Raw genomic sequence first — 25,694 nt, forward strand, 5'->3', positions numbered from 1 at the left:
TGGGCCTCCGCGGCCGTGGGGAGAGCCCCTGCGCTGCCCTCTGCGTGGCAGGCAGGAGTGGGCACACCCAGCCCCACGTCCGTTCACACGGGGTTGCTGCTGGTGGTGTTGCTACAGCATCTGTGCACATTTGGGGCCACAGTGATCCCATGCTCTGAGGCCTGCGCCGTGCGTTCACGTCAGCCAAGGGCAGCGGCGGCTCCTGTCTCCCTTAGTGCTCGGTGGTGTGCCTTATTTGGGTTTTACAGTTAGAGCAACCAGCAAGGCAGAGGTTTCTGGGGAAAATCAGGTCTGTTGTTGGCTGTAGGAAGCATGCGCCTGCATGATGGAGCAGCAGCTAAAGCGGATGCTAATTACACACTATTTACTGCAAGTACTATACTGCGTCTTTGCTTTACAGGGCAGCACTTCTCTGGCAATACATGTCGCTTTTCCCAAGACAAGGGGGTTGGTTACGTGCTGTGCAGGAAACACTCGGTTCCCCGTCCATTGATCACTTCTGGGAACCCAAACACTACTTGTGCTTTAGGATGCAGTCTGTCTCTGACCAAAGTTCATGGCAAAACATCCACTTGGTGCAGCGGTGCAGGGTTCAGTCCCTCCCTGAAATGTCCCAAAATACTTGTGCGCCTTTAGAGCAAGGCTGCATGTGTTTGACATGTTTGCACACACATTTTGCTTTGAGAAGACAAGTCCCGTCTCTCCCAGTGCTCACAGGAAGAGGTCTGCAGGAGTAGGGCTTAGCCTCTCTGTCCTGACCCGGGATGCCTGAGCCCCGGGGAGGGCTTTATCGCTGCCAGGCACTTACGGAGCTAGATGCACGATGCTGCAGTCAGACTTTCTTGAGGTCATTTCCATGTCAACCTGCTCTCCGATTTATGATGCCAAAGGTCGCCCTCAAGCTCTTCCACTGACATGTTTTAGAGATTAGGAAATAATGTTGTGAGAATAGGAGTGAATTTTAACCCCAGGTGATTTATGAGCTGTGTTTAGGGAGCCTGCTAAATGCATAACGCATTGGCATATGGATATGAATGGGAAGACATGCTCATGAAAAAGCACAGGATGTAAAGAGAGGTTAAGTAGACATAAGCATTATGGATTACAGTTCAAAAACATGCACAAACATTTTAATTCAATAGAAGTGTGGAGAGTTTAAAAGAGTCACAATGTTGACATGCTCTTGAGAAAGTGCTGTGTTTTTCCAATAGTAGTAATCCGAGATTTGTGTTTGCTTCATTGCTTTTGCCTGCCAAAAATGACAGTGAACAGGACTACATCTTTTTCCATCTCAGATTTTAATCTACCTCAGCACAGGCTTGTCTCCATCATGAGAAGCAGACATGGTATAGCTGCATTAGCACTTTCTGTGGGGCAGTCTGGCTCTATCACCACATGCCATGGGGAAGCTGAAATCCCTACTCAAGGTCTGAAACAAAGAGGGGACCATATTTTGAATCACCCTCCCTTCCTCTCCAAGCCTTTGGCCATCATTATTTCCTGCAGCAAATATGGTTAGTATGTATGCTTTAAAGTAACAATGAAACAAAGGTATTTTTAGCTATTTCCCTTGAGCAACTGGAAATGTGACCCAGCACTATGTCACAAGTTTGTACTCTGTGGAGAGAAGCATGAAGACTGCCAGATTAGACAAGACAACCCAGTGACCTGAACTAGGAGTCCTTAACTAGGAAACCTCCTTGCAACTGCTGGACTGACCCCCTAATGTAGTGCTCTAGCATTCGCTGCTGCAATGTAGTAGCAGCTCTTGCTGGTTGGCGCCAAGACTTCTTAGCTGTAACTCATCTTGCCTTGCCGGATGGAGAACTCAGTGCTGGCAAAGAGACCAAGAACTTCACCTGGGTTCAGGAGACAGATGTTGCTAATTTATACAAATGAAAAACTAAAAGAAAGCAAAAAAAAAAGCAAAAGCAAACTAAACCCAGAGTGAACCTGACTCACATCTTGGCAGAGAGATGGGATATGCAAAGGGAGGGAATTACTCAGCATCTCAGCAATACTTTTTTTTTCGCCATCTGGGAAGAGTTCGTTCTCAGAAGAAGCCCCATCTCTGTCACAGGCAGACTCCGTCCCTGTGCTGCGTGGAGAGTGCTTCCGGTGCTCCTGGAGAGCGGTGGAGTTGTTGATTGTTGATCATGGTTTCCATCTTCATGCCTTAACTGATCTTTTAGCCATGCTGGGCCCATGCCATCAAATGCCTTGAAGATCAGGACTAAGGCTTGAATTTGGCTTGGCTTAGCAGGGTAGGTGGCTTAGAGAGCAGAGCTGATGCATTTGTGGTAGCCAGGGCTCCTACTGCAGCATGCTCTCCGAGCTGGCATTTGCCAAGTGCTGTGGGCTTCATGCCCAGGTGTATCACATAGCTGTAGTCTAGCCAAGAGATGACGAAGATATGACTAAGTGCGGCCAGGTCGCTCCTGCCAAAAAGGCATGGTGTCTCTTGGCTGAGTAGCGACAATGGAAACCATTACGTGGGGATGTTCATCGGGAGAGTTTCATGTCACCGGGACACGCAGGAGTGCTCCTGAGACATGAGTTAACTAGAACAGCTGGGAGGCTGCTTCAGCCCAAGGAGGCTGCTCCGTAGCTTCAGTAGTGTACTTTGCTAGTTTCCAGGGAAGCACTAATATTCTTGAGTGTCTCAGTTTAGCTTTGTTGCTTCACTTCTAGGTTCTGGCCCAAGTGCAAATTGTGCCAGATGCAGAACATCAGTTTTCATTTGGAGAGCCTTCAGTTGGATTTGGGCTAGCCTCTACCCGAGCTTGCTCCAGAAAGGAGCGGCTGCTCCAAACCAGTGTTCAGCGTGGATTTTCTCAATAGCATTTTTTGGATGCTCAGCTCTGAGGGGAGTGGCTGCACATAGTTCCTAGCCAAAACAACTGCTAGTACCTACTAAGTCAAATCCCTGTTTCTGTCTTTTCTCTGGAGACCTATTAAGTCTCAGGGAAACAGCAAAAGCCTCCAAGAGAAGGGAATGGAAGTTCGGTCTTTCTCAGATTGTTTCACCTGGTGGACTATTTCTGTGGTGCCTATGCCCATGGGTATGATGTTTGGGCTCTGTGGGTGACTCTGAACAGGCAGAGGCTGAGCAGGAGTAATGGACGGTGCAAAGCTGGTCCCATCCATCAGTGCAGACTGCAGAGGCTGAGGTGGCTGGCAACATATATTTGTTAAATTCTCATCAAAGGCCTGTGGAGGGTAAGGCATTACACTGGTAATCTGGGCCCAAATGAAGGCTGCCATGGCCAGTTGGTGGAGCGCTCCACAGAAGCACTGCTCTGTGCAATGCACTGGCTACTTGCATATCTCATAAAAGGGGTTAGCTGACAAGGTATCTGGGCAAGGCCTGTGCAGATGATTGCCAAGGAGTCTGCAGCCCCTCCATATACCCTTGTGGACTGAGGAAGAATATTCAAGACAGAAGCTTTGCTCAAAAGCTGCATCTTTGTAGTGAGGGTAAAGCCCAGCTTTTATGATGAGATAGTAGGAACCTGAGGATTTTGCACAGATTGTGCTACCCTGATGTTTGGTTTCATCGTACCATTCTGCGTGTAAGAACTAGTGCATTTTCTTGAGAATAAAGGGAAGAGGGACTGCCCTGTCTCTGCCGGTCCTGCATCTGCATCCTTTGGTGCAGAGCAGTCCCATGTGCCCACATGGGGTCTGCGTACAGCTGTGCACCACTGTGTCCGAGTGCTGCTGGTCAGGCAATACAGGCAACCCAGATCTCCTCCAGCACTGCTGAGCTGGGTTGTTGGTGCCACACTATCACATCAGCAGGATTTTCTGTGAAGCCGAGGTGGTGCTGGGCTGCCTGGAGGCTGAATAACGCAGTGCTGTAGTGCAAGTGAGTGAACTCTTCTCCCCAGACAGCGTGGGGCCGTACTGTATTGTTTTTCTCTCCAGACAATGCAGTGCTGGATTTTAAGTAAAAATGCAAAGCACATTGCAATGTTTGCTCTTTATTAATGCACTAAGATGCATTTGGGTGAAGCAGAAGGCTCCTGGCTGGCTCGGTTTCAAGCTCCGTGACAGGCTTCCATAAATAACGACTTAACAGTTCACTGAATCGGACCGTGCGTGAGCCTGAGCTGTGCGGCTGGCGCTGCAAGGGGCAAGAAGGCATGGAGAGGGCTCCAGCCCCCGCCCCGAGGGGAGGCCAGCCCGGCTGGCCCACGCTGACTGGCGCTGTGGGAAATGCTCCTGCCATGACCACAGAAAGCCCCTTCCTTCCCTGGGAAGGCAGCAGGCGGGTAGAGTGCAAACGACAAACTCTCCTTGTCATCTGGGAGTTTCCGAATGGCTGGCAGATACCATGGGGGCCTTGGCGTCTCTCCGCGCCACTCCCGCACGGACGGAGCAGGGCAGACAGGAAGGAGGAGCTACCAGCAGCTCACGTCCTTGTGCTGCACACCTTCGCTTGCTGCTGAGGTGGCCTGCGCAAGCCGGCCGCGCTGAGCGCCTCGAGACAAAAACAGCCAGCGCAGGCACGAGGGCTGCGGGACCGACTGGGGTGATAAGCCCTGGCTGCCAGGCATGGGGTCCAGCCGCCGGGACGTGCTGTCCTTTATTCTGCCCTGGGGGAACGATGGGGCTGCTTACTGTCATTGCAGCTTGAACTTTCCGCTCTGAAGACTCCCTACACGTTATGGGGTAAAGCCCAGGTGAGGCAGGACCCACGGCCCTCGCCTGCCAGAGCGGGGACAACCGCGGCTTCCGCCTAGGGCGCGCTGGCTCCCGAGCAGGCCGCGAAGGACACGGTGGCCACCGCTTCCCGGGGCTCCGGGCCAAGAGCCTCACGGGGCGTCAGCCTCTCCGGAGGCTGCGCGCTCGGTGGAGGGAGACGTGACGCTGGGCCACCTTTCCGGGCGGCGGCGGCGGCGACGACACGCTCGGGCCCGGTCTGGCTGGCAGGGCAAGCGGCCGTCGCGCCTTCCCTCGGCCCAGCCGTCGCCTGAGAGCTTTGCTCCTTCAGCCGAGCGACGGCAGGCGAAGCTGCAGGGCGCCTCGCGCACCGCACCGCGGTGCAAAGCCGAGGCTGCCCTGGCTGCAGGGAGCCGTCCCGCACGCTGGCTCGGCAGGGCTGCGCGCCACTGAGGCAGCGCCCGGCCCGGCCCTGCCTGGCCCGGCCCAGCGGCACCGGGCGCGCTGGGGCGGCGGGCCCAGCCCCCGTGGAGGCCGCGAGGGCCGGAGCAGCCAAGTCCTGCGCGCAGCGGGGCCACGCTCGGGACGCTCTAGCCGCCCTCGGCCGCCGAATCGAACGGGGCGGCTGGCTGGGCCCACAATGCTTTGCGGCAGCAAGGCGCCCCACCCCCCTGCTGCCGCTCAACCACCCTTGCTTTGCCCCTCAGCTCGGCCTCGCCCCGCGGTCCCACAGCTTCTTCGCTATTGGCCAGCGGGTCTGCTACTTCTACCCTCTCCCCTGCGATTGGCTCTCTTCCGCTTGTCAGTGGAGGGCCCGCCTTCCCCGGGGTGGTTTTGTGATTCTATTGGGTAGCTTAGCGAGAGGCCCGCCGCAGCACGCGCTGGTTGGCTCTGCGGGCTGCCCATCGGCGCAGTAACCAGGCAGCGGGTTCGGGTGCGCCTGTCTCCACGTCAGTGAGAACCGTGCGGAGCCGGTTTCGCTTGCCTGTGCCCGGGAGGATCCCGCGCTCGGCGGCCTCGCCCGGAGCCGCCGCCGCCTCCCGCCGCCGTCGGGAGGGAGGGAGGGAGAGAGAGAGGGGGAGGGGCGCGCCCTCCCCTCGCGGCGCCGCCCCGCCCGACTGATGTGTGAAGCGGCCGCCGCCGCGGGGAGCAGGCGCCGCCATTTTGGATGCGGGGGTCAGTGCCGGGCGGCGAGCGCCTGTCGCGATAGTGTCGCGACGCGGGGGCGGGGGTTGGGGGCGTGAGGCCGCGGCGGGGGGCGCCGCGTCGCGCCCGGCGGGGGAGGATCGGCGGACGGGGGGGCCCTCGGGCAGGCCGCGGGGCGGGGGGCGGCCCTCGGGCAGGCCCGGGGCCTCGGCGGGGGCGCGGAGCGTGCCCCCGTGACGGGGGACGTGCCGCGCGTGGCGTGACGTGCCGCGCTGCGCGGGGCGCCCCGGGGGCGCCGGTTGGGAGCGGGAGTTCAACGCCGGGGCGGCGCTGAGGGGCTGCGGCCCCCGCGGACGCTGCCGCTTGGGGGTTGGGGTGAGCTCGCCTAAAAGCCCCTGGGAGCGGAGGCCCTTCTCCCGGCCCGCGGCTGGCTCCCTAGCTGCTGTAGAAGGAAGGGTCAGAGCTAGTTTAGGATGTTCCTTATGGCTGCAGCTGGTACTATTTTTTTCTTAGTTTTAGCTGTATGAAGCAATTAGAAGGAAGAATTCTCCTCTCTGTATTTACATTAGGTTTAATTTTTACTCCTCAGTCAGTTTTGACAGCTAAGCGTGAGTCACCTTCACTTCTTGGCTCCCATACACTGTCTTGCTGTTGTGGTTAAATTCGGAGATCTGCAGAGAAGCCTGTCCCACCTTCATCTCTGATGTACCACTGCTGTCACGTTAGTGTTGTTTACCTTTAGCAGGCACTCTAAACTACCCAGAGTGCAGCATCACTGGACTGCACAGTTCCTTGGCATAGGTCTAAATTATTACTTCTTTTTTATTATTTTGTCTAAGTCTTAAGAGTTAGCCTTTGGAGAAGCATCTTGAGTTCCCTGATCTTTACTGCCTGTTATTTTTTTAGAGTAGCATTTATATGAAAAAGCCAAGCAAGTTAGATTTCATGATACACATTCATGTACTTCCCAGGTAAAGTTTAAAAGGAAGAAAAGGATTTTTCAGTGTCATCTGGGCTCCTTGGTAAGATAGCTAGCGTAATTTGTGGATTGAAGGGTGTGTGTGTGTTCTGTTTTGGTAGCAGTATATTGTTTCAGGAGTTGGGTGACTACATCCAGTTCAGAGACTATATAGATTATTTGTGCATTATTATAAACAGTGCAAATCTAGGTCAACAGATGCTTATTTTTAAATACTGGTTTTCCTGCATGTGCACTGATTATGTCCTTTTTCACTGTAGCTATTTATTGCAGTAGTTTCACTGGATTTGAGTCAGTTACTATAGCTGAAGGCCAAAAGTAGTGTTAAGAAGAAGTGACTTGATGGGTCTGCCAGGTAGTGTCACTTTTGATGCTAACTCTTGCTTGTTTTCCAAAAGAGTTGCAGACACTTCCCCACATGGAAGGGAGCGTTTCCTAAAAATGTGCTTCAGACTTCTTGCAGGAATACCCAGAAAAAATGTGGGTTCCTACGCCCTGGGATGTTTCAGGACAATGCATATCAGTGTTGAGCAGTGGAGTGTTTAGTGCACATTTGAGATATTGGCAGGTGTAAATCCTGTCAGTGTTTTTCCATGAAAATTGCACATCTGATATTATTCCAAGATTCTTAGAATAGTGATCATTACTGTCCACAGAGCACTGCTGAAGGCTTTGATAAGCACATGGATTTTAGATCTTGCTCTTGTGTGAAATGCTCCAGCCTCTATGTTTTTCCACTTAAGTGTTCTTCAGCCTGTTAGCAGTGATGTTGTGAATGCTTGTAGCTTCCCTTTTTCTCACAGTGTGCTGGGCAGCTGTGTTGACTTGGATGGAGCTGTCATTTTTCACTGTGCGGCCTATTGAAGTTCCAAGCAGAAGCAAAATCTGAGGACTGGTCTGCAGATTTAAGCAGATATATAAACCCATCATCAGAAAGAAATGGCTGTTTGTGTAGGATTAGCTGATGAGACAAGGAGCTCAAATGCATTTGAAACTTAATAGGTGCCTTTTAAATGTTTTAATCTGGATCTTCTGCCTAACTCAAGGCAATAGAACTTCATCCATTTGTTTCTGTACTAAGTCCATACCTTGTGTTTGATTAAAGATTACTTTCAAGAAAGGTGTCCTGTCTTGATTTGAAGACATCGAGAGGTGTATAATCCACTGCTTTGCTAGGGAATTTGCTTCAGCATTTAGAGTCCTTCAGCATTAGTAGCCTGATAACCTGTCCAACAGTTATATGATATCCCGCTCTTGAGGCCATACCCTTTTAACATCAAGCCTGATTTAATGGTAGCAATTTTTTTCTAGATTGAACGAACATTTAGTGGTTTTGCTTGACTAGCACCATGTTCTCCTGTGCCCGGTTGGTCATTCAGCACTGGCCTGGTAAATCTTGCAACTTTCTCTCTGCAGCTACAAAGCATTAATTTCAATCTTGCTGATCTTTTATGTTGAAAGAAGTGTTACTAAGCTCAAAGGTGTGAGCAGTTGTTTCTTGTAATTAAGACACAGTTGAAGGAATACACACTGAAAATTGGTAGTTTTAAAAGGGGTAGGCTTCAGGAAGTGTGGAGTTCAGGTGAGCTACGTACACTGCTTGAAATAAACTTTTGAACTGTCTTACAGTGGTGGTTGCTGCTTTTGGTGGATTTGGCTTACAAGACACATCCCCCTGAAAAAAAATCTCTTGTTTTCTTTTCCTTTAATTATTTTCTGTTCCCTTCTCCAGCATACAGTTGCAAGGATCCTTTGCAAGAATGAAGACAGTTGGCTGTGGTTTCCTTTGAAATGTGCTTGTGCTATTGCTTGGTTGACTGCAAGCTTAAACATAAAGCAGGAGTTGCCCCCACTTTTACCCAGTGTGGGTGGTGATGCGGGCCATATGTGCAATGTTACAGAGCTCTCACAGTAAATTTGGGTCTTCCAGCATGAAAAGGTGTTTTAGTTGCATTGGACCACTAAGTTGTTTGCGTATAAAGTAGAATTGTTATTAAGGACATATCTAATGGAATCTGCAGTGAGATAAAAACAAATGCATTCTCATCAAATCTTCTCAAAAAGTTAGCAATGAAATGATGACACTACAAAAATCCTTAAGTTTTGCAGCATTTTAATATGCTAGGAAAGCCCCGTCAAACAACATGGATTTTTTTGCACCCCTACTTGAAGGGATCAGCAAGTTCATTTCCCCAGCATGGGAAAAGGAAAAGGTTTATGTTGGAGTTCTGTGCCTACCCTCTTCAGAATTTGCTGAATGGGAAATAGAGCCGGGTGTGGGAAAGGTTGAGCATTGCAAGCCTCCTACATTCAGGAAGGACTGAGTTTAATAAACTTTTCCTTCTTGATTCCTTTAGGTTAAATGTAAAAGAGAAGTAATAGGAGTACTACAAGCAAATTCTGTGTTATGCAGAAAAGCATCTAAGCAGTGGCATCACTTTAAATATTGGCAGAACTGTTGATGATCTGTGTATCTGCAAGGCACATAATACATATGTTTAGTATTTCTTTCCATGCTTTCTAGGTAAGGTTAGGGGGAGCTTTTGTTTATGTAATCCAGTTCGCTAAATACCTGGAATGGCCCTACAAGGTTTATATGCTCAATATTATCTTCTAACAGTGAAGACAGAAAAGTTCTGTCTTGGGTTCTGCCAAATGTAAATGTAGATGCTCTTTCCTGAAAGTACTTCTGAGCACTGGAGTTTTGACCCCTGAAAATTCCTAGGGAAGGACATGGAAAATATTGGTATTACTGATAGAAGAGATGAGTAAGTTGGGAATTTTAAATGGGAGATAAAATCTCCCATTAATGACTTTTGCTAAAACAAGGAGGACGTACTGAATTAGAAAAAGTTGTAATCAAGGGTATTTTTCTGCAATATTTTTATGCAACCTATAACTAATATATGGAATAAGTTACCAATGAGGACAAGAGCATCCTTCAAGCATTAGACATGTGAGTAAGAAGAACATCTGCAGTTCTGCTGCATACAAGCGTGGAGGCAGGATATAAACCTTTGTTCTTTGGGACATAAGCAAACTCCTTGGCAGAGTTATTTGTTTGTTTTTCTGAATCATCTAGTAGTGAACTAGATAAGCTACTAATCTGTTCTGTTATGGCAGTTCCTATATTACAAAATATTTATGTCTCTATCTCTACCCCTGATTTATTGTATAACACTTAGGAATTCCATTATTTCTAATTAATGGAATGAGGTAAGAGATAGTGGTACCACTAAGGTAATTCATCCTATTACAAACCCATCAAAATCTAAATGCCAAATCTGTCACTTTCCCTTAATAAGGCATCTTTTTATAGTATTTTGTTTTCTTTCAATTGTTTACAGAATCCTAAAGCAAACTAATTTCTTTCACTTGGAGGATATTTGTATATTTGAAATGTTGTTGATAATTCAGACATTTTAATTAGCACGAAGACTGGCAGATTCAGGGTATATGTTTTGAAATTTGTGTGTGCTGGTGATTTTGAAGCTTGTAGTGATATACCAAAATTGCTTTCTCCCGGCTTTGGCTTTGCTACGTGGGCAGCGATCCTCCTCATATTGTTTCTTTTTTTTGAATGGAGTCCTCTAAATGAGCCCCTCTGATTTGAGGTGTTACCATTAATGTTTGCTTTGTGTTCAGTCTTTTGCTTCCCTGCGGATATCCTGTTGTGATTTCAAACTGGATTCCTTGTTTTCCTTTCATATATTCTGGAAGCTTCTCATTACTTGACTACCATTTCACTAAGTCCTCCTCATCTGCAGAAATGATATCCTCTGACTCTCTGGTCTCCTTCTAAGTGCTTTTTATATAAATGGTCAGGTCTATAGATTCCTTTCCATTCCTGTTTCTTTATGGCTGAGTATATCTGGGTTACAGATACTATAGAGAGAACAATCTTACAGTAATCCACTCTTGGCGGCTTCTTCTCAGACCATTAAAAATGTTCCTTTTCTTACTTATGCAATTCTTTCTCCTTTTCTGACTTTCTGTCTGGGTACATCATGAGATCTCAGGCTAGTTTTCTCACTTTTTTTCTCTTTGTTCTGTCCAGTTTTGTCTCCAGTTTGCTGATCTCTTGGGGAGTATTAACCTTGGCTTTTGTAATTGTCCTCTTTCTTCTCTTAAGAAGCCCTTTTCATGAAGCAAGTGTGAAATCAACATCTGTTTTGAATGACTTTATTTTGTCAAAGTTTAAAGTCCCAAAGAGTTTCTGCTTTGGCCAGGTTATTCAAGCCACTGATGCTTATTTAATAGAGCACAAGACTGGCTTTCTGTTCTGTGTGGAGCTGCAGGACTTTGCATAAATGCTGGCGATGCGTGTTGGTATTGCATCGTCATGAATGTGTGTCCTGATTCCCTAACACTACATCTTCCTCTGAACTTATGTATACTGGAAAAAGATGAGGCATGTGGCTTGATGAAGTTGTATCTTCCTTCACTGGTGCCCTGTTACAACTAACTATCTGCTGTCCTGTTTTTGAAAATGTGCTCTGTGAAAAGTGTGGTCTCTTCCTTGTGACAAATTAACTGTATTTGTCTTCACGCAAGAAACGAAGATCTGAAAGTGTTTCTTGTATCTCTACAGGCCTCCTGCTTGACTAGGGCCAACATGATGTTTCACCGGAGAATGGGAATGATTCTGAGGGGCTGGAGATTAATTAGGCTTATCTTTATTTTCAGGATTGCCAGGATGGTGGATAAGAACATTTACATTGTCCAAGGTGAAATCAACGCAGTGGTGGGAGCCATAAAACGCAATGCCCGATGGAGCACTCACACGCATCTGGTAAGTTCTCTTGAATTGTTGCTATCTGTTCATGCTATGGCAGAAACCATCTGCTTTAGGAAAGCCTCTCCAATTTTTAGCACTCCTGGTAGCACTCCTGTAAGTAGAGTTGGAATGATTTTCTGTGTTGTTTCATGCTAAGCAGTTTTGGCTTTTTAACTGCACATGTGCGTGTCAGTGACTGTCAGAGGTACAAAGCTGGAAGTCTCCCACCTTTACACCTTGTAAGCGATCAAAAAACACATTGTATTCCACATGGGAATATCATAAAGTTAGGTTAAGGCCATTCAGTAATCTTTCGACTTTTATCTCCTGATACGTCAGGGATTTTGAAGATAGGTTACTCTTGATTTAGGACAACATTTTATATATCTTTTTGTGTCCTGCTACAGATTACAGTCTTGATCAAATGATGCATGAAATTAAAATTGGAGAAGTCATTATATACAGGGCATTTTTCATATGGCATGGTGTTGTCTTTTTTGCTCTGTTATGTGGCTATGAGCTATATTCCTGGCTGAAAGATGTTAATAGTTTCCAACCTGTTTTGTTAAAAGCCACTAATACAATTCTTTTAGGTCTAATGATGCCTTGGTCAGTTTATGGGTTCCCCAATGTTATTGTGTGTGTGTGGTGTGCTGTATGTGTGGTGCACTTGAAAGTGTCACATGAATGACGGATGGCTGTCAGCCACACAAATGGTTTCAGTCCATCAAAGGGCAGGGCCTTTTTTCCATCTAACAAACATTTCTGCTTTAGTCATCATTGCCTCCCAGTAGGAAGTGTGGCTGCAGATGTACACAGCTTGGAGGAAATACTATTCCTCCTTATTTTAATATCATAAAGATAGACTAAGGTTAAAGGATACAGCTATTCATATAAATTTCACAAAGTGATTCTTTCTTCAAGATATTTTAATGGCACCAAATGTCATTGTATTTCTGTTCCCATTACAAGTTGCTGCATAGATTAACATTGCAGAAAATCCTGATGAGCCATTTCAGTATGGTTTGAAGTAGATTAGCCTTCCAATCTTCAATAAACTTCAGGGCAAATCAGAAATATTTCTAAGGACAATAAAATGAAACCAAGATGCTCAGTCTTCAGTCTGCTCTTTGGCGTTTGAGCTGTACAACATTGGGTAGCACTAGAAGGAAAATAAAAATGCTTCTCTTAATTTTGATGGAGTAAGTGGACTGAAAGTGATAAACTCAACCTATGTTACTTCCTTGAAATGAAGGTGAAGTCTTTATGGATCCATTATTAAGATATATCTTCAGGAATGTGCTTGCTTTGATAATCACTTTCTTTGTATATATAACCTATAGGATGAAGAAAGGGATCCCCTGCTGCATAGCTTTAGCCTCTTAAAAGAAGTGCTGAATAATATAACAGGTAAGCTTATAAAGAGTTTTGCAGGTATGTGTACATGGTAGGGTATATACAGATAAGTTCTATGTTTGGACCTGTACAGCAGTGTAATTTTTAATGTCTTGTTTTTTTTCCTCTGGAGATTATATACTGAATATTGACAAAATGGGCAAATATGTATATACTTCTAGATAAATAATACCAGCACAAAACTAGTACACAAATACCACTGCTGTCACTATCCGGAAACTATGCATTGCCTGTACGATTCTATGCTATTTAAGAAGCTTGAGTAACTAATACATGCACATAACTGTATTGTTAAGCTTTAATCAACCCAAGAAGCCCTGGTATGTTGTATATCTGCTTATCCTGAGCTGTTACTGCTTTTTAAAACTTGCTCTGATCAAGCTAATTTGTCATTGACACCAGGAAGTATTTTGTATGTGATGAATGAATCTGCTTTCTCTTTGTCAAACTGTTTTTTTTGTACGTTGTGTAGTATGGGTGCAGTACTTGTGAATAACACTGTGTATTTACAAGGTAACAGAGAAAATAAACCTCTCCCTGCCTCTGATGTGTATCTGCAATGCACTGAAGTTTGTAGTAGTTTATGAAATATGGTATATTATTGTGCATAATCTTCTGTATTTTGTGCTTCCTGATCTGTGAATGATGGGAAGAATCTGCTTGGAAAGGAGCCTCCCATTATCTGATTTCTCTTCACATACTTTGATTTGTTGATTTTGATCATCTGTTGTCAGTAATAATAGAGAATATACTCTCCATTTGGGTCTCTTGAATCTTGCAGTGACAGGCTTACTTGGTGCCCAGTTGCACTGAAAGGATCTGGGATACTTTATTGATTACAGAAGTAAAACATGTGGCTGTGATATGGACTCTGATCAGGTTTTTGGTCCCCCTGTCTTTTCTCCCTTTCCTCTGAGATTTTCTCTGTTGGTAGTTTCAGGAGTGTTTGTTTAACCAAAATACATATTTAGGAGTCTGGAAGGCTAATCCTGAGCTGCATGTGGCATTCTGCTGGTTCATCACAGGATTTGTCATCTTACTGATTTTAATATTTAAAAGTAATCTTTGTTTATGGTCCCTTTATTACAGTTACTGTTCAGAATTGCAAGTTTGAGATGGACTTTTTGCATTTCTACTTGTGGACCGTGCCTCTTGCTATGTCAGTGCTGAGCCTGGTATCCCCTAAAAAATACCTTCAGTAAAACTACAGTAGTGCTGCTTCTTGGTGTTGATGAGAGTTTCTGAGAACATGTGCCAGCTCTAACCTGTTATTCCTTCCTCTTCTGTGGTTGCCTGTAAGTGTAGTGCCTTATTTTTCTTTGCTTGGTAAACTTTCCTTGGAAAAGGAAATCTCATGTCAGGTCATGTCTTACGGACGTCTTAGGGAATTTCTGCATAGCTTGCATTTCTGGACAATATCTTGTTCAGGGTGTTAGACTTGTCCCCAAAATACATGACAGACTGGATTTGCAGTTTTTGTAAGCTCACTCATCTTCTGTAGGGTATGAACACAGTCACCAAAAGTTTTTTAGGAGGAAATGCTTCCTGGGTCTAATCTCTTTTTTTCAATGATGTAAAATTTTCTTCGAAGTGGGACTACTGAAGTTGTTCTTTGCTGTTATTGCTAATATGTTTTTTCATTAACAAGAAGTGGGAATGTCATGATACTCGAATAAATGCGATATGAGTAAATGGTAGGGACTGAAGATTACCTAGATATGGTCTGCTGTTGACTTGCCTGGAAAAATTGCAAGCCAACTCTCTGCTCATATTAGAGAAAGCAAAGTTTCATGTACTGAGAGATTTGGAGACTCTCTGTGAGTAGCAGAAGCATCTTGTATATGTGGTTTATGCTGAACTAGTAATTGCTTGTATATGATGATGGTGTATTGGTTTGACTACATGGGGTTCTTCTAAACAGGTTATTTCAGCTTCAATGATTGCTATTTACAGACTAATGCCTTGAGATAGGATATGGTTGCTGTGCTCCATTTTTTTCAGTTTTAGACATGGAATGGTTCCCAAGCAATACTTTGAATGATACAGTCTCTCCTGTCTCATCTTCCAGGCAATGAAAAGTCCAAGCTTAGTTTTCTTGCCTAGACCTTCCTTTCATGTCTCTTTCATTAGCTCATGGAAACACATTGCTTTTATATTTAAATTTATTCAAGCTGTAATCTTTGACATTTGAGTTAGCTTTTAGTACAGTTTTGCATTTATAGTAATATATATTATGTATTTTCTCAATCCCCCAAGAACCCGTTTTAATCTGTTCCGGATGCAAATTTCAGGCTGCCTTGTCCCATCTCCCCTCTTGCTCTCGCCCTCCCTTCCCCTCCCCCACGGAGCATGTTTGATCAGGTGTGGCAGGAATATCCACTGTCAAGCTGCGCCCTTTATATTAGTCAATATTATCCTTCCTTCCCTCCCACTCCCTTCATTCTCCTCTGGGCTTTACCAGTTGATTTATAATTTTGGAATTCTCATCGGAGTCTGTAATACAGTTTGTTCATTATTTAACCAAAACCTGTTTAATGAGCAAAGAGAGGCAATGTAAATGTTAGGCATGTTGCAGTGGAGTACCTTTTGTTCTCCTCTGAGCTAGTGGGTATTAACTCTGTCATGACTGTGATGCTGAAATACCCTGGTCAAGGGTGTAAAGGCACCCTATACCTCCAGCAGCTAAAGATTCTCATTTCAAAATGTTGCTCCTCAAGAGTAAGTAAATTACATAATGTGATTTATTTGATTACCAAAAATAGTAAATCCTTGCCTACAGCTAACTTCTGGTATCCCATCCCATTGTAGCGTCTAAATGGGCTCTTGAAGGCAGCATCTAGAGAAGATGCTGTTGCTCAGCACAAACAATGCTGTGATTGCGATAAGAGTAACTTTTTGCTTCTACAGTCCAGCTTACTTAGTTAAGGGCTCTAGGCCGGAATTATGTGGAATGATCCTGTTGCTCTTTAAAATTCTAATAGTGAAATTTAAGTTCTGTGGCAGTTTTATGTAGATTTATAAAAGCTGTTTAATAATCTGAAAATGAACAGTGTGTGTGCTCTGATCCACTCTCTCTCATTTGGTGTATTTTATGTCATTTTTACACTTCATATGTGCTGCATATATGCTAATTATTATTAATAGTAGTTGCCTGAAAAACAGATAGGAGAAACAGAGGTTCTGGCATCTTGGCTATTTTATGGATTAGTCCAAAACAAGTTTAACAGCTGAATATTTGTACTAAGATAGGCAATATAAACCTAAGTCTGATGTGGTATCTCGTATTTCCAGTGCTCAGAAGAAGCGAAATTCAGTGTCCTGAATTACGACCGGATGCAAACAATGACTATTAAGCTTTGTCCACGCATGCAAAATTGAAATAAAACTACATCTTCAAAGGTTATTTAAAAGCTGATGGAAACCTTAGTATTAATACCTGTTTGGATCTGGGTTCAGTGTCACTACAACTTAAATTTGACTTCTTTTTAAAGTAATTTGAGTATCTAGAAAAACGTGTCTGGATGTTGAAATCATGGTTATGCTTAATTTTGTCAGTTATGTTATGGCTTTAGGTCAGCAAAAGGGAGCTTCTTTTTGACATCCAGTGATAACTTAGCATCCTCCTTTTCCTGAGCATTTCCAAGTTAAGATGTCCTTGAGCTCAGTAGAACAATTAACTTGGGCAAAGAGTTTTTATAACCAAAAATGGCTAGAAATATGAATTAATTATAAGCCCATTTTTCCAAGAATCTAATGAGGATTGGATTTCCCTGTATCTTGTTGTGGCTGTTTGAGTCTTCAGACTATTCCAGTAAGTATGATGCATAGGTTAAATTCAGAGCAGATCCTTCTGTAGTAGTTCTCCTTGTTGCAGAAAGTGAAATGAATGGTTCCCTCTGTTAATGGTAATGACTGAGCCACAGGGGTAGCCAGAGGCTGAATACTATGAGGCAAAGCTAAATTTGCTAGCCATCCAACTCACCTATTTACACTTTGCTCTGATATGGGGATGAGTCAGTAACAAGGATTTTCATGACTGAGTTACTGCTTAATGGTGTGTAGGATGGCTTTAGGTCAGAAAATGACTGAATGCAACTGCCTTGTACAAGTCGGCTCTGCAATGCGAGAAGCAGGTGTTTGTGGAAAGTGTGTGCATCAAGAGTCTATTTAAATAAGGTTTAAACTAGGTAAACACACCTGTGAAGAGGTGCTTGTGTATATTTTAGGGCCATGAGTGCCAGACTGGAAGGTCTGAGTCCTTTTATCCTCTAGTGGTTCAGAGTTAGTGCATTTAAACAGAAGCTGCAAAGTAAGCTGTAAGAAGCACTCTGATTTCATGCACATTCATGACATTTTAAATGAATGCTTATAGAGTGGGTTCAGAAGAATCTTTTCATGGCTTATTTCAGACAAGAAGCTGCTGCAAATCTCCATCTTTAGAGGGTTGGCTAGGGCATTAAGAGCTGGCTAAAGGTCAAATGACTGTAACTGTAAGAGAACCTTTGCCCAGTGTACTGATTTAATATACTTGTTACTGTAGCCATCAGTTTTCTGGTATGTAGATTTGATTGCACACCCATTTTCTCATGTTTGAGCTCTGGAAACTCAAGTTTTAGGGGAAATCTGACATTCATATAAAGTGGTATTAATGTCTGAACTTTTTCTGTAAGGTCTAGTTTTATGAAGTGGTAACTCACAGGAGTAAATATAAATGTATGGCCTGTTCTCAATGCTGTTGCAGCGCTATTGAATAGATCTGAGAAATTCATTGTGGTCTGTTTAAATGAAGAAATGAGAAAAACAATCTTCTGTAAAAGAAGTGTAGGAATTAGATGATATAGATATGTGATGTGTTTAGTGCTGTAACGCTTGTTACTGTGATTTCAGTTTGCAGATGCAAGCGATGCCTTATTTATTATTTATACTTTGAGCTTCTGCAGAAAGTGACTGGACTTATTAGTCAATAACAAATATTGACTAAACAGTAAGCTGGGACACTTTTCCTTTTGTTTGCATTGAGGGCTTGCAGTCTTAGCTGATCTAGAAAAGCCATTAAAAAAAAAAAAAAGGCCAGCTAAGCTTCTCTTTTTCTTGCTTGCTTTCTCTTGTGTGTCAGCTTCATAGAAAAGATCTAGAAGCCTGGCTGGTCTCCTAGATCATGTCTGTTCATATGATAGCTTCAATTATTTATTGTTTATTTGAATAGTAGGTATCCATACATGTTAACCTGGTATTTTGGAAGACCAGGCAACTCAGGCTGACATTTAGCTTTTTTTGCATTCTCTATAAAATTTCTACAAGTGCAAAGGGTGTAAGAATAGTCAGGAAATGGCTAAAGTAAGGTGTTGGGGTTTTTTTGCATAAATTTTAAATCAACCTCACTCCAATTAGTGGATTATGATGCAGCTTTTGTCTGTATCAAATCACCTGAGACACTATACAGAAGTGGTAATGTTTTTCTTTTAATATTTTCTGTCACCTTCTTATTATGAGAAAAGATGAATGTTGTCAAATGCTTTGCTTGCAGGCTGAATCCAGACTACCTGATTCTTTCATATTGTATTCAGACTATGCAGTAAAATTTGTCATTAAAAAAAAAAAAGTTCCTAGTCTTCATGAATGCAGGCATCCTTCCAAGTGCACAAGTGCAGACAAAATGTAAACCAATGCAGTATTTTTGCTTTGGAGCTGCAGGTAATTTCAAATACTGTCTTTGAGAGGTGAATCTTCCTTCTAATCTCATTGTAGCACGAAATGAATCAAATGGCCATCTTATGGCTGAGATCTTTGAATTTCCCCCAGATAATAGGTTTCTGTTGGTATCTTTGACATAGGATTTCTTTGTGGTACTGGAGAAATCATAAACCAGACTTTTCCCAAGTGGTTGCTCATTTTGTTCTTTATTTTTTAAGTGAGATACCTGAGGTGACACTAGTGACTCATGGACTTTCATTGACAGAAGCACTATGCAATAGTGATTCCAAATGAGATCCAGGAGAGTGGGTTTTTTTGTGTGTGTGTGTTTGTTTTTAAATATAGAGAGTGTCCTAAAAACACTAAGTACATTGGGGAACCTGGGATGCAAGTTTCTCAAGCCCAGAACTAACACCAAAATTGAAGGAATGTGCTTGATGAAGGATAAGTGTTAGTGTTTGTGAAGTTTGCAGATGCGCTATGGGAAGCACCATAATCTTATTGCGTGCTTTTCTTATTCTGCGTTGTGCAGCATTTGGGCAGAATGTGGGAGTGTGTGAATAGTCAGGTGTGGGGTCATTCTGACAGTAATCGAGTCTGTTGAATTGCTCGCTGAGCCCTCCAACATGAGGTGCTGCATGAAGTCAGAGTCCTGGGAATGGAAAGCCTGGAACTGAGCGGTTGTATAATTAAGACTGAACAGGCAGAAAGGGCTAAACTGAAGTTGTGTAGCAACCTTAATTTGAAAGCTCCCTAGCTCTTGTGTTTATCCTTTTTTTTGTTGTGTTTCTGAGTGGAGTGTGTAAAGTATGGATAAGTAAGAAATACTGAAGAAATTCAGAAGAAGTGGAGTGTGACTGGGAACATCTAGAATAAAAAAGACAGCAGAAGATGGCTTTCACAGAAGGGTTTCTTCATTTCTTTTCAAATCAGGATGTCTGAACTGTCTCTTTTGCTGTCCAGCACAACCATCATTGCAGTATCACCTTAGCATCCTTTTAGTCCAGTTCTTTGGGAGTCATTTAGGAGTAGAGCTTGAAGCTTAACCCTGACTCCTGTCTGCGTGGCTAATGACTGGCAGGTACAGGCAGGAGGTGGTGCTGTTGGAAGGAATTGTTTCCTGACCCATGATCCTTAGGGACCCTCGGATTTAGATGGACAAGCGCTCCTGGCTGTTGCTTGGCACAGTTCCCACAGTGCGCTTGTTCTGTAACACCAGCCTTCTGTTACCACTGCAGGGCTGGGCTCTGAAGAGCTGCCACATGTGCAAGGGGCGCAACTGACTCTCTCTTGTTCCACGCTTGTTGAGCAATTACTTTCCCACTTGTTGGGCACTCCATTATTTCCTTCAGTTACTGCTTCTGTGTGAAGTGGAGCCATAAAGGAAATGGCCTAATGTACATATATTAGAAGGCAATAAATCGCAGTTTGATTTGCTAGAAAGGCAATGCCAGATGCTCTGTTAAAGTTAAGGTTCCTCTTAAGTCATCCATGGAGGGTTTGTTCCCGGTGGTTTTGGCCATGCTGTTTTTGTCGTGGCTGCTTGAGACTGAAGTTAAAAGGGACTGTGGCTGATTAACAAACTAAGGATATTCATGTGGTAGTAAAAACCTTCTGGAAATAGGAATGTACATGAAATTGCTGAATTCTAGTAGGAGTTGATTAAATGTATAGCTCTTCTCCTGTGCTGTCACCCATCTTTGTCTTTTCTGTCCCCTGTTCTTGTTAAACTGCTGCCATCTAACCTGTTAAAAAACAATGGCTGAAAGGTGATTTGCTTGAAAGAAGCAATACTTGTGTCAGAAGTGCAGACGCATGTTTATGTAGTTACCTAATATGTAATAGGACTGCCAAGAAGTCTTGGTCATGTGTACACAACATGCATACTGAAACATTCCTCACCTTGAAGAGTTTGTAGCTTAAGAGGGTGGAAGCAGAGAGAAGTCATTAAGTATATAAAGTTATTAAACACTTGAGAGTTTTTCTTTTTTCTTTTTTCTTTTCTTTTTTTTTTTTTAATGACTACCTCCATTTGTCCTTCAAACAAGCCATCACTGGCTGATCTCTGATATGGGTTATAGCAAGAGATGAGTTTTAAGGAGAGGTTTGAAGGAAGATTCAATCAGGCAGAATGCCCTGTTTTCAGGGATAGTGCAGAGATATGTGATAAAGTGCTTCTTCCCTGTGGTCAGTGTGGGAGACAAAAGCCAGCAAGAAGAGAGGTAGAACTGGAAGGATTCAAAGGTATGTCTAAAGATAGCCGAATAATTGGTAACAGATTATTATTAGAACAGGAATTTGACTGGTTAAGGAGCATTAATAATGAGGGATGTGCAATTGGTAGCTTGCCTGTTTGAAGTGAACTTGGGTGAGTTTTTTCTTTCTGAGGTAACTTGACCTAGCTTGTCTGTTAAGTGTCGTGGGATAGTTTCCTGCTGAAGTTTTTTTATACTCGGACAAAACATTTTCTTTCCATATGTTATGGACCTCCTCGTGGTAAGTTCATAAGAAGAATTTTGGATGGATAGTGAAGATTTTACTTTGTAATTTGCTTTTAGAAAATGATACAATAAAGCCATTTTGACCTGGAAACAACTATAAAAATTTCCAGCTGCATCCAGTCCTATGAAAACTCCTGTCATCTCTTAGATGACAGGACTTTAACTTACCTAACAACACCTCTAAATGCTACGAAGAACAGAAAGTTTGGTATATATTGCCTATAATGAAGTAGCTTAAAAGTAGGGTCTGAGGATTTGTGATATGATGGATTTTGATGTGAAAGAAATGGAAATGTCATGTCACAAATGAGTCTGAAGTGCATTCATTCCCTTATTTGTGTTCCCAGCAAATATCTTCTGGGGAAAAACTTTGAGGGTGCATTAAAACCTGTTAATAGTGTGAGGAAGGCTAAAGCATGATTGAGTTTCTGTAGGTATGTAAATTTTCTAGAGACAGTGAATGAATACATGTCATCACAGAATTATAAGAAATAAACCTCATTTTTGAGATGCAACATTTATCAACTAGTTGTAGCAGTTATTGTGGAAAACTGATACTTCCACATTACTGTTGTATGATGTGCTGTATCCACGTGATTTGGAAAAGCCATTTTAAGTGTTAAAGCAACCTACTCTTTCTTTAAACTCCTCTTCTACTTAAATTAACCAAGAAATGTCAGAATATAAGGGCATGGATAGATGGTTGCAGCAACACAGAGACTCCTCATCACTTGAACTTCATTAAATGAATGTGCCTGTGCTCTTTGCATGGTGTAATTATGAGGTTAGAACTGCTGGTTCAGCTTCTTTTGTATTCGAGCACATCATGGAAGAAAGCAGAGGTGTATAGTTATGTGACAATTGAGGAACAAGGCTAGCCATTAAGACAAGAAAGGATAATTGGAGAGGGGTGAAATGCAAAAATAAAAACATGTTAGCTTAAGGCTTGCACATACATGCGGTGGAGCTAAAATTTAGAGTGATACCGGCTTTAGCTATCTTGTTAAAATCAAAATGCTTTAGCTGATAAACTGCCTCCATGATAGTTTATGCTAATGTATTTTACACTGTAATCACGATTACACAACTGTGATACTCAAAGGGTGCACTTGATTAATGCTCATTAGCTGAACTATCTTAAATAGTTCAGTGGTGGTGGTACTTTGACTGTTTGTGATCATCTATTCATACTGTGTTATAAGCACTTCAGAGGTTCTAATTTCCAGTCCTGTCCTTGCACTACTAATCTACTATGTCAGCATTGCTAGGCTTTTTTAACCTCGGGGGGCAGGGGGATTGTTATTAAAATGCCTCCCTGTGTCCCCTGTAATTTTTTGGAAATCGTTCTTGGTTTTGATATAATGAAGAGGAAGCCTGCCAAGTGCCTGTTGAATTAGATTCCGTTTACCTCTTGATTAACTGCTTAAATAATTTAGATGGCATATTGTAAACATGAGATATTGTTGAACTAAATCGAGTTCTTGATACAAGGGCCAGAGTGGAGTCACAGGGTGTGGCTGTGATCGTGGCTGCGGTGTGCTGGAGGAGAGCAGTCTGATAGATGGGCTGTCGCCTAGGGGAGGGGCTTTATCCTACAAATAGAAGGAATGGCAATGGTTGCTTATGTGAGCATCTTCAGTAACTGCGCTTAGGAGCTTGGATGCTCTTCAAGCTAGATTAAACAGTTTATAGTGGCCTGTTAGAGTTATGTAATAACTAAGATGGCTGTCATGGCACCGTAGGAGGAGACGTCATTAGCTGATTGTCACTTTAGGCTGAGGTTTTCACATTTGTCATTCAGAAATATTCTGTTTTTCTCTGAACACTCAGCTCTTAAACAAAACATTTGGTATTTCTGTGTCTGACATGCAAATATGTTGAGTCAGCATTAAGATCTAACAAGCACTATAACATTTTTCTTCTGTGCTTCTCCTCTCTTAAAAAATACGCAGCTTCAGTTGTGCAAAATGATAGAGTACGTATGAAATTAGTGCTTCAGATTTGAAATGGTCAGACTGATACAGGGGACGGGGAAAGCACAATCCCAGGAATGCTTATTTTAATGACATTGTTGATGATAGTCATGAAGGTGCAGAAAGTGTGTTTGCTCAAATATTTACCAGTCTGTTAAAATATTTTATGATCAACGGGAAGAGATTTTTTCAGTTAAAACAGAAATGCTGTGATACTGCAGAAGAACTAACTTTTAGTTCGGGAATAGATATAGCAATAGTTTAATGGAGATAAAGTAACAGCAGATTGTGGCTTGTACTTTTCTGCAGAGTCCAGCACGTTGCTTTTGACCTAATCTATAGTGCTGGTATATGAATAAAAAAATCTCGCACTAGTAACCTATTGTGTCAGCATTGCTAGGAATAATTATAAATGAAAATCTTTGAGAAAGCATATGCCTTCTTTGTTTGGTGCAGGAATGTGAACAATTGCATGATCTTTTACATCATGACAACTTTTGCTTCATTAAGAACACAGGGGAAGAAATATTCATGTTTGGTAAATAAAAAAGTATCATATGGCTGGGAAAAGGATGTTTCCTCTTACTTTCTCAAAGTGCATTGGAAACATAGGGGAGGAGGAAATGAAAAGATTCAAGCACTGAATTTTGGATAAAAAGTGTTTTCTGCAAAGTAGTTCTTTGCAGAATAGTCCTGAGGAAATGCATCACAAATCTTTGTGAAACTTTCTAACAGAGTAGTTGAATGGTAGTTCAATAATTGAAAAAAAAATTGTTTTCTGTTCAGAAAAAGAAGTTGCTCAAGAGACACAAAGTGAAATAATGGAGGGAAACCATCATAGGCATTCTGGAAAGCTTACTTTAATGGTTGTTTAGTAATTGGCTATTAAAGCTTTGTGTTAGAGGTGGCATCAAATTAAATTTTGCAAACTTTTCCCCCTCTTCCTCTGTTACTAACAATCTATTAGAAATCTCAAAGTGAAGTTCATTCTTACTCAACTGCCCTAAACTGTACAGTTTGTTTTTTGGATGGCAGTTTTTAATGCTATTGAGTTTCGCACCCTGTGCTGGTACTTGTTCACACGCACCAGCCTCATGCGCTGCAGCGGAAGGTCACACACTAGCTTTCACTCTGTAGGAACAGCAGGTGATGGTACCAGCTGTTCACATCCCTGTATTAGATGCCTGAATTTGAGCAGCTGTATGAAGCTGCTAATAAACTCTAAAATGTAATGCAGTTCATATTTTGTCCACATTTCACTTGAGCCTACTCAACATCGGCCAGTATTTTTTAACATCTTTCAATACCACCCGTAAGATATTCATTGCTTTCTTGCCATGCTCCTTTCCAGTCCCCTCAGCTGATGTGCTGATCGGATGCTCGAAAAGTGTTCCAGTGCTGAACATTTCAACCAGAAGGCATAATAGTGCATAGGGTTTAAGGAAGTAGGAGTAATCTCTGTAGCAAAATCTCTTAAAATTTTTCATGTTTTAGTGCTGTAGTGAAAATTATTTAGACTGTTCTAAAGGATGTACTGGTCTTTAAACAATACTGGTTTGGGATATGAGCCTAGCGTTCTTTTTTTTTAAATTTTTGTTTTAGAAGAATGCGTTAAAAGTGCTTTTGTTCTTATGAACCTCTACTTCATCCAGCTAGCTGAAGAGGTCTTGTTATATGGATCTGCTATTAAGAGAAGGTTGCAGTGATTTTTAATTCCATCTTGAATAATGAAATTGGCCTGGCCATGAGTTTTAATATATCCACAGGTGATTTCAACTTCTGCTTTTTATTTAAAAAGCTTATTTGTGACCTGTTAGGACCCTCTGTTAAGCCAGGTAAACCCTAGAAAGGTTGAAACTGCCTGTGCGCTTTCCAGAAAAGGGGAGGAGGGAGCCAGAGGAAGGATACATAGAATTTTAAACCCTTTCACTTCCTCTGTTCACCTGTTGCTCTCGCGTGCCGAAGCTGGCCCCCGTCCTTCTCCGGAAGGCTCAGAGAGCCTCCGCTCCCTTGCCTGGCCCAAAGTGTTCGTGCTAATAAGATCCCGAGAGGTGACTTGCTTCATTTTTTCTACTGCTGTAGTCTAAAACGTGTGCTTTGGAACTGAAGGCATGTTGAACTAGGAGCTGGTGAGAGCATATTTAAAAACCACAGGAGGGGAGGGGAAGAGAGTTTATTTGGTCCTCTAATCAAAGATTTCAGGAAACTTAATTATCTTGGCTCTTGCTGAATTGCTATCAGAAGACACGAGTGCTAAGTATTTTATAAAATTATGAAAACAAGGGGGGCCTAGCTGTGCGGTTATGGCTGGAAAAGATAGAATGAGGACAGAAGTATATGTGGTAGAGTATAAGAAGAACATAACTATTAAAATAGTAAAATGGCATAAGTCAGAAGAAATAAAGATAGCTTTTCTTTAGATCTTATTTTTATTGCTTCAAAACCTGGCATGTTTTAGCTCATCAGCATTCTTAACCTGAACTCTCTGAAGCCTAAAACCGATCTTCCCTGCTTGATCTGTGCTGCTTTTCTCCAACAAAGAT

The 25,694-nt window shown here is 43.0% G+C and overlaps 1 protein-coding gene across 1 annotated transcript in view; it reads left to right on the plus strand.

Annotated features, from left to right (window-relative positions):
- Positions 1-5,754: 5,754 nt before the first annotated feature.
- GBF1 (golgi brefeldin A resistant guanine nucleotide exchange factor 1) overlaps positions 5,755-25,694 on the plus strand; it is a 115,593-nt gene continuing 95,653 nt past the window's right edge. Inside the window, 3 exon segments of the mRNA XM_067299981.1 lie at positions 5,755-5,841; positions 11,477-11,582; positions 12,911-12,977. Of these exon segments, the coding sequence (XP_067156082.1) occupies positions 5,834-5,841; positions 11,477-11,582; positions 12,911-12,977 (181 nt within the window). The 5' untranslated portion in view covers positions 5,755-5,833.

This window comes from Apteryx mantelli, chromosome 7, assembly GCF_036417845.1.
Source record: "Apteryx mantelli isolate bAptMan1 chromosome 7, bAptMan1.hap1, whole genome shotgun sequence".
Classification (NCBI taxonomy): Eukaryota; Metazoa; Chordata; class Aves; order Apterygiformes; family Apterygidae; genus Apteryx; species Apteryx mantelli.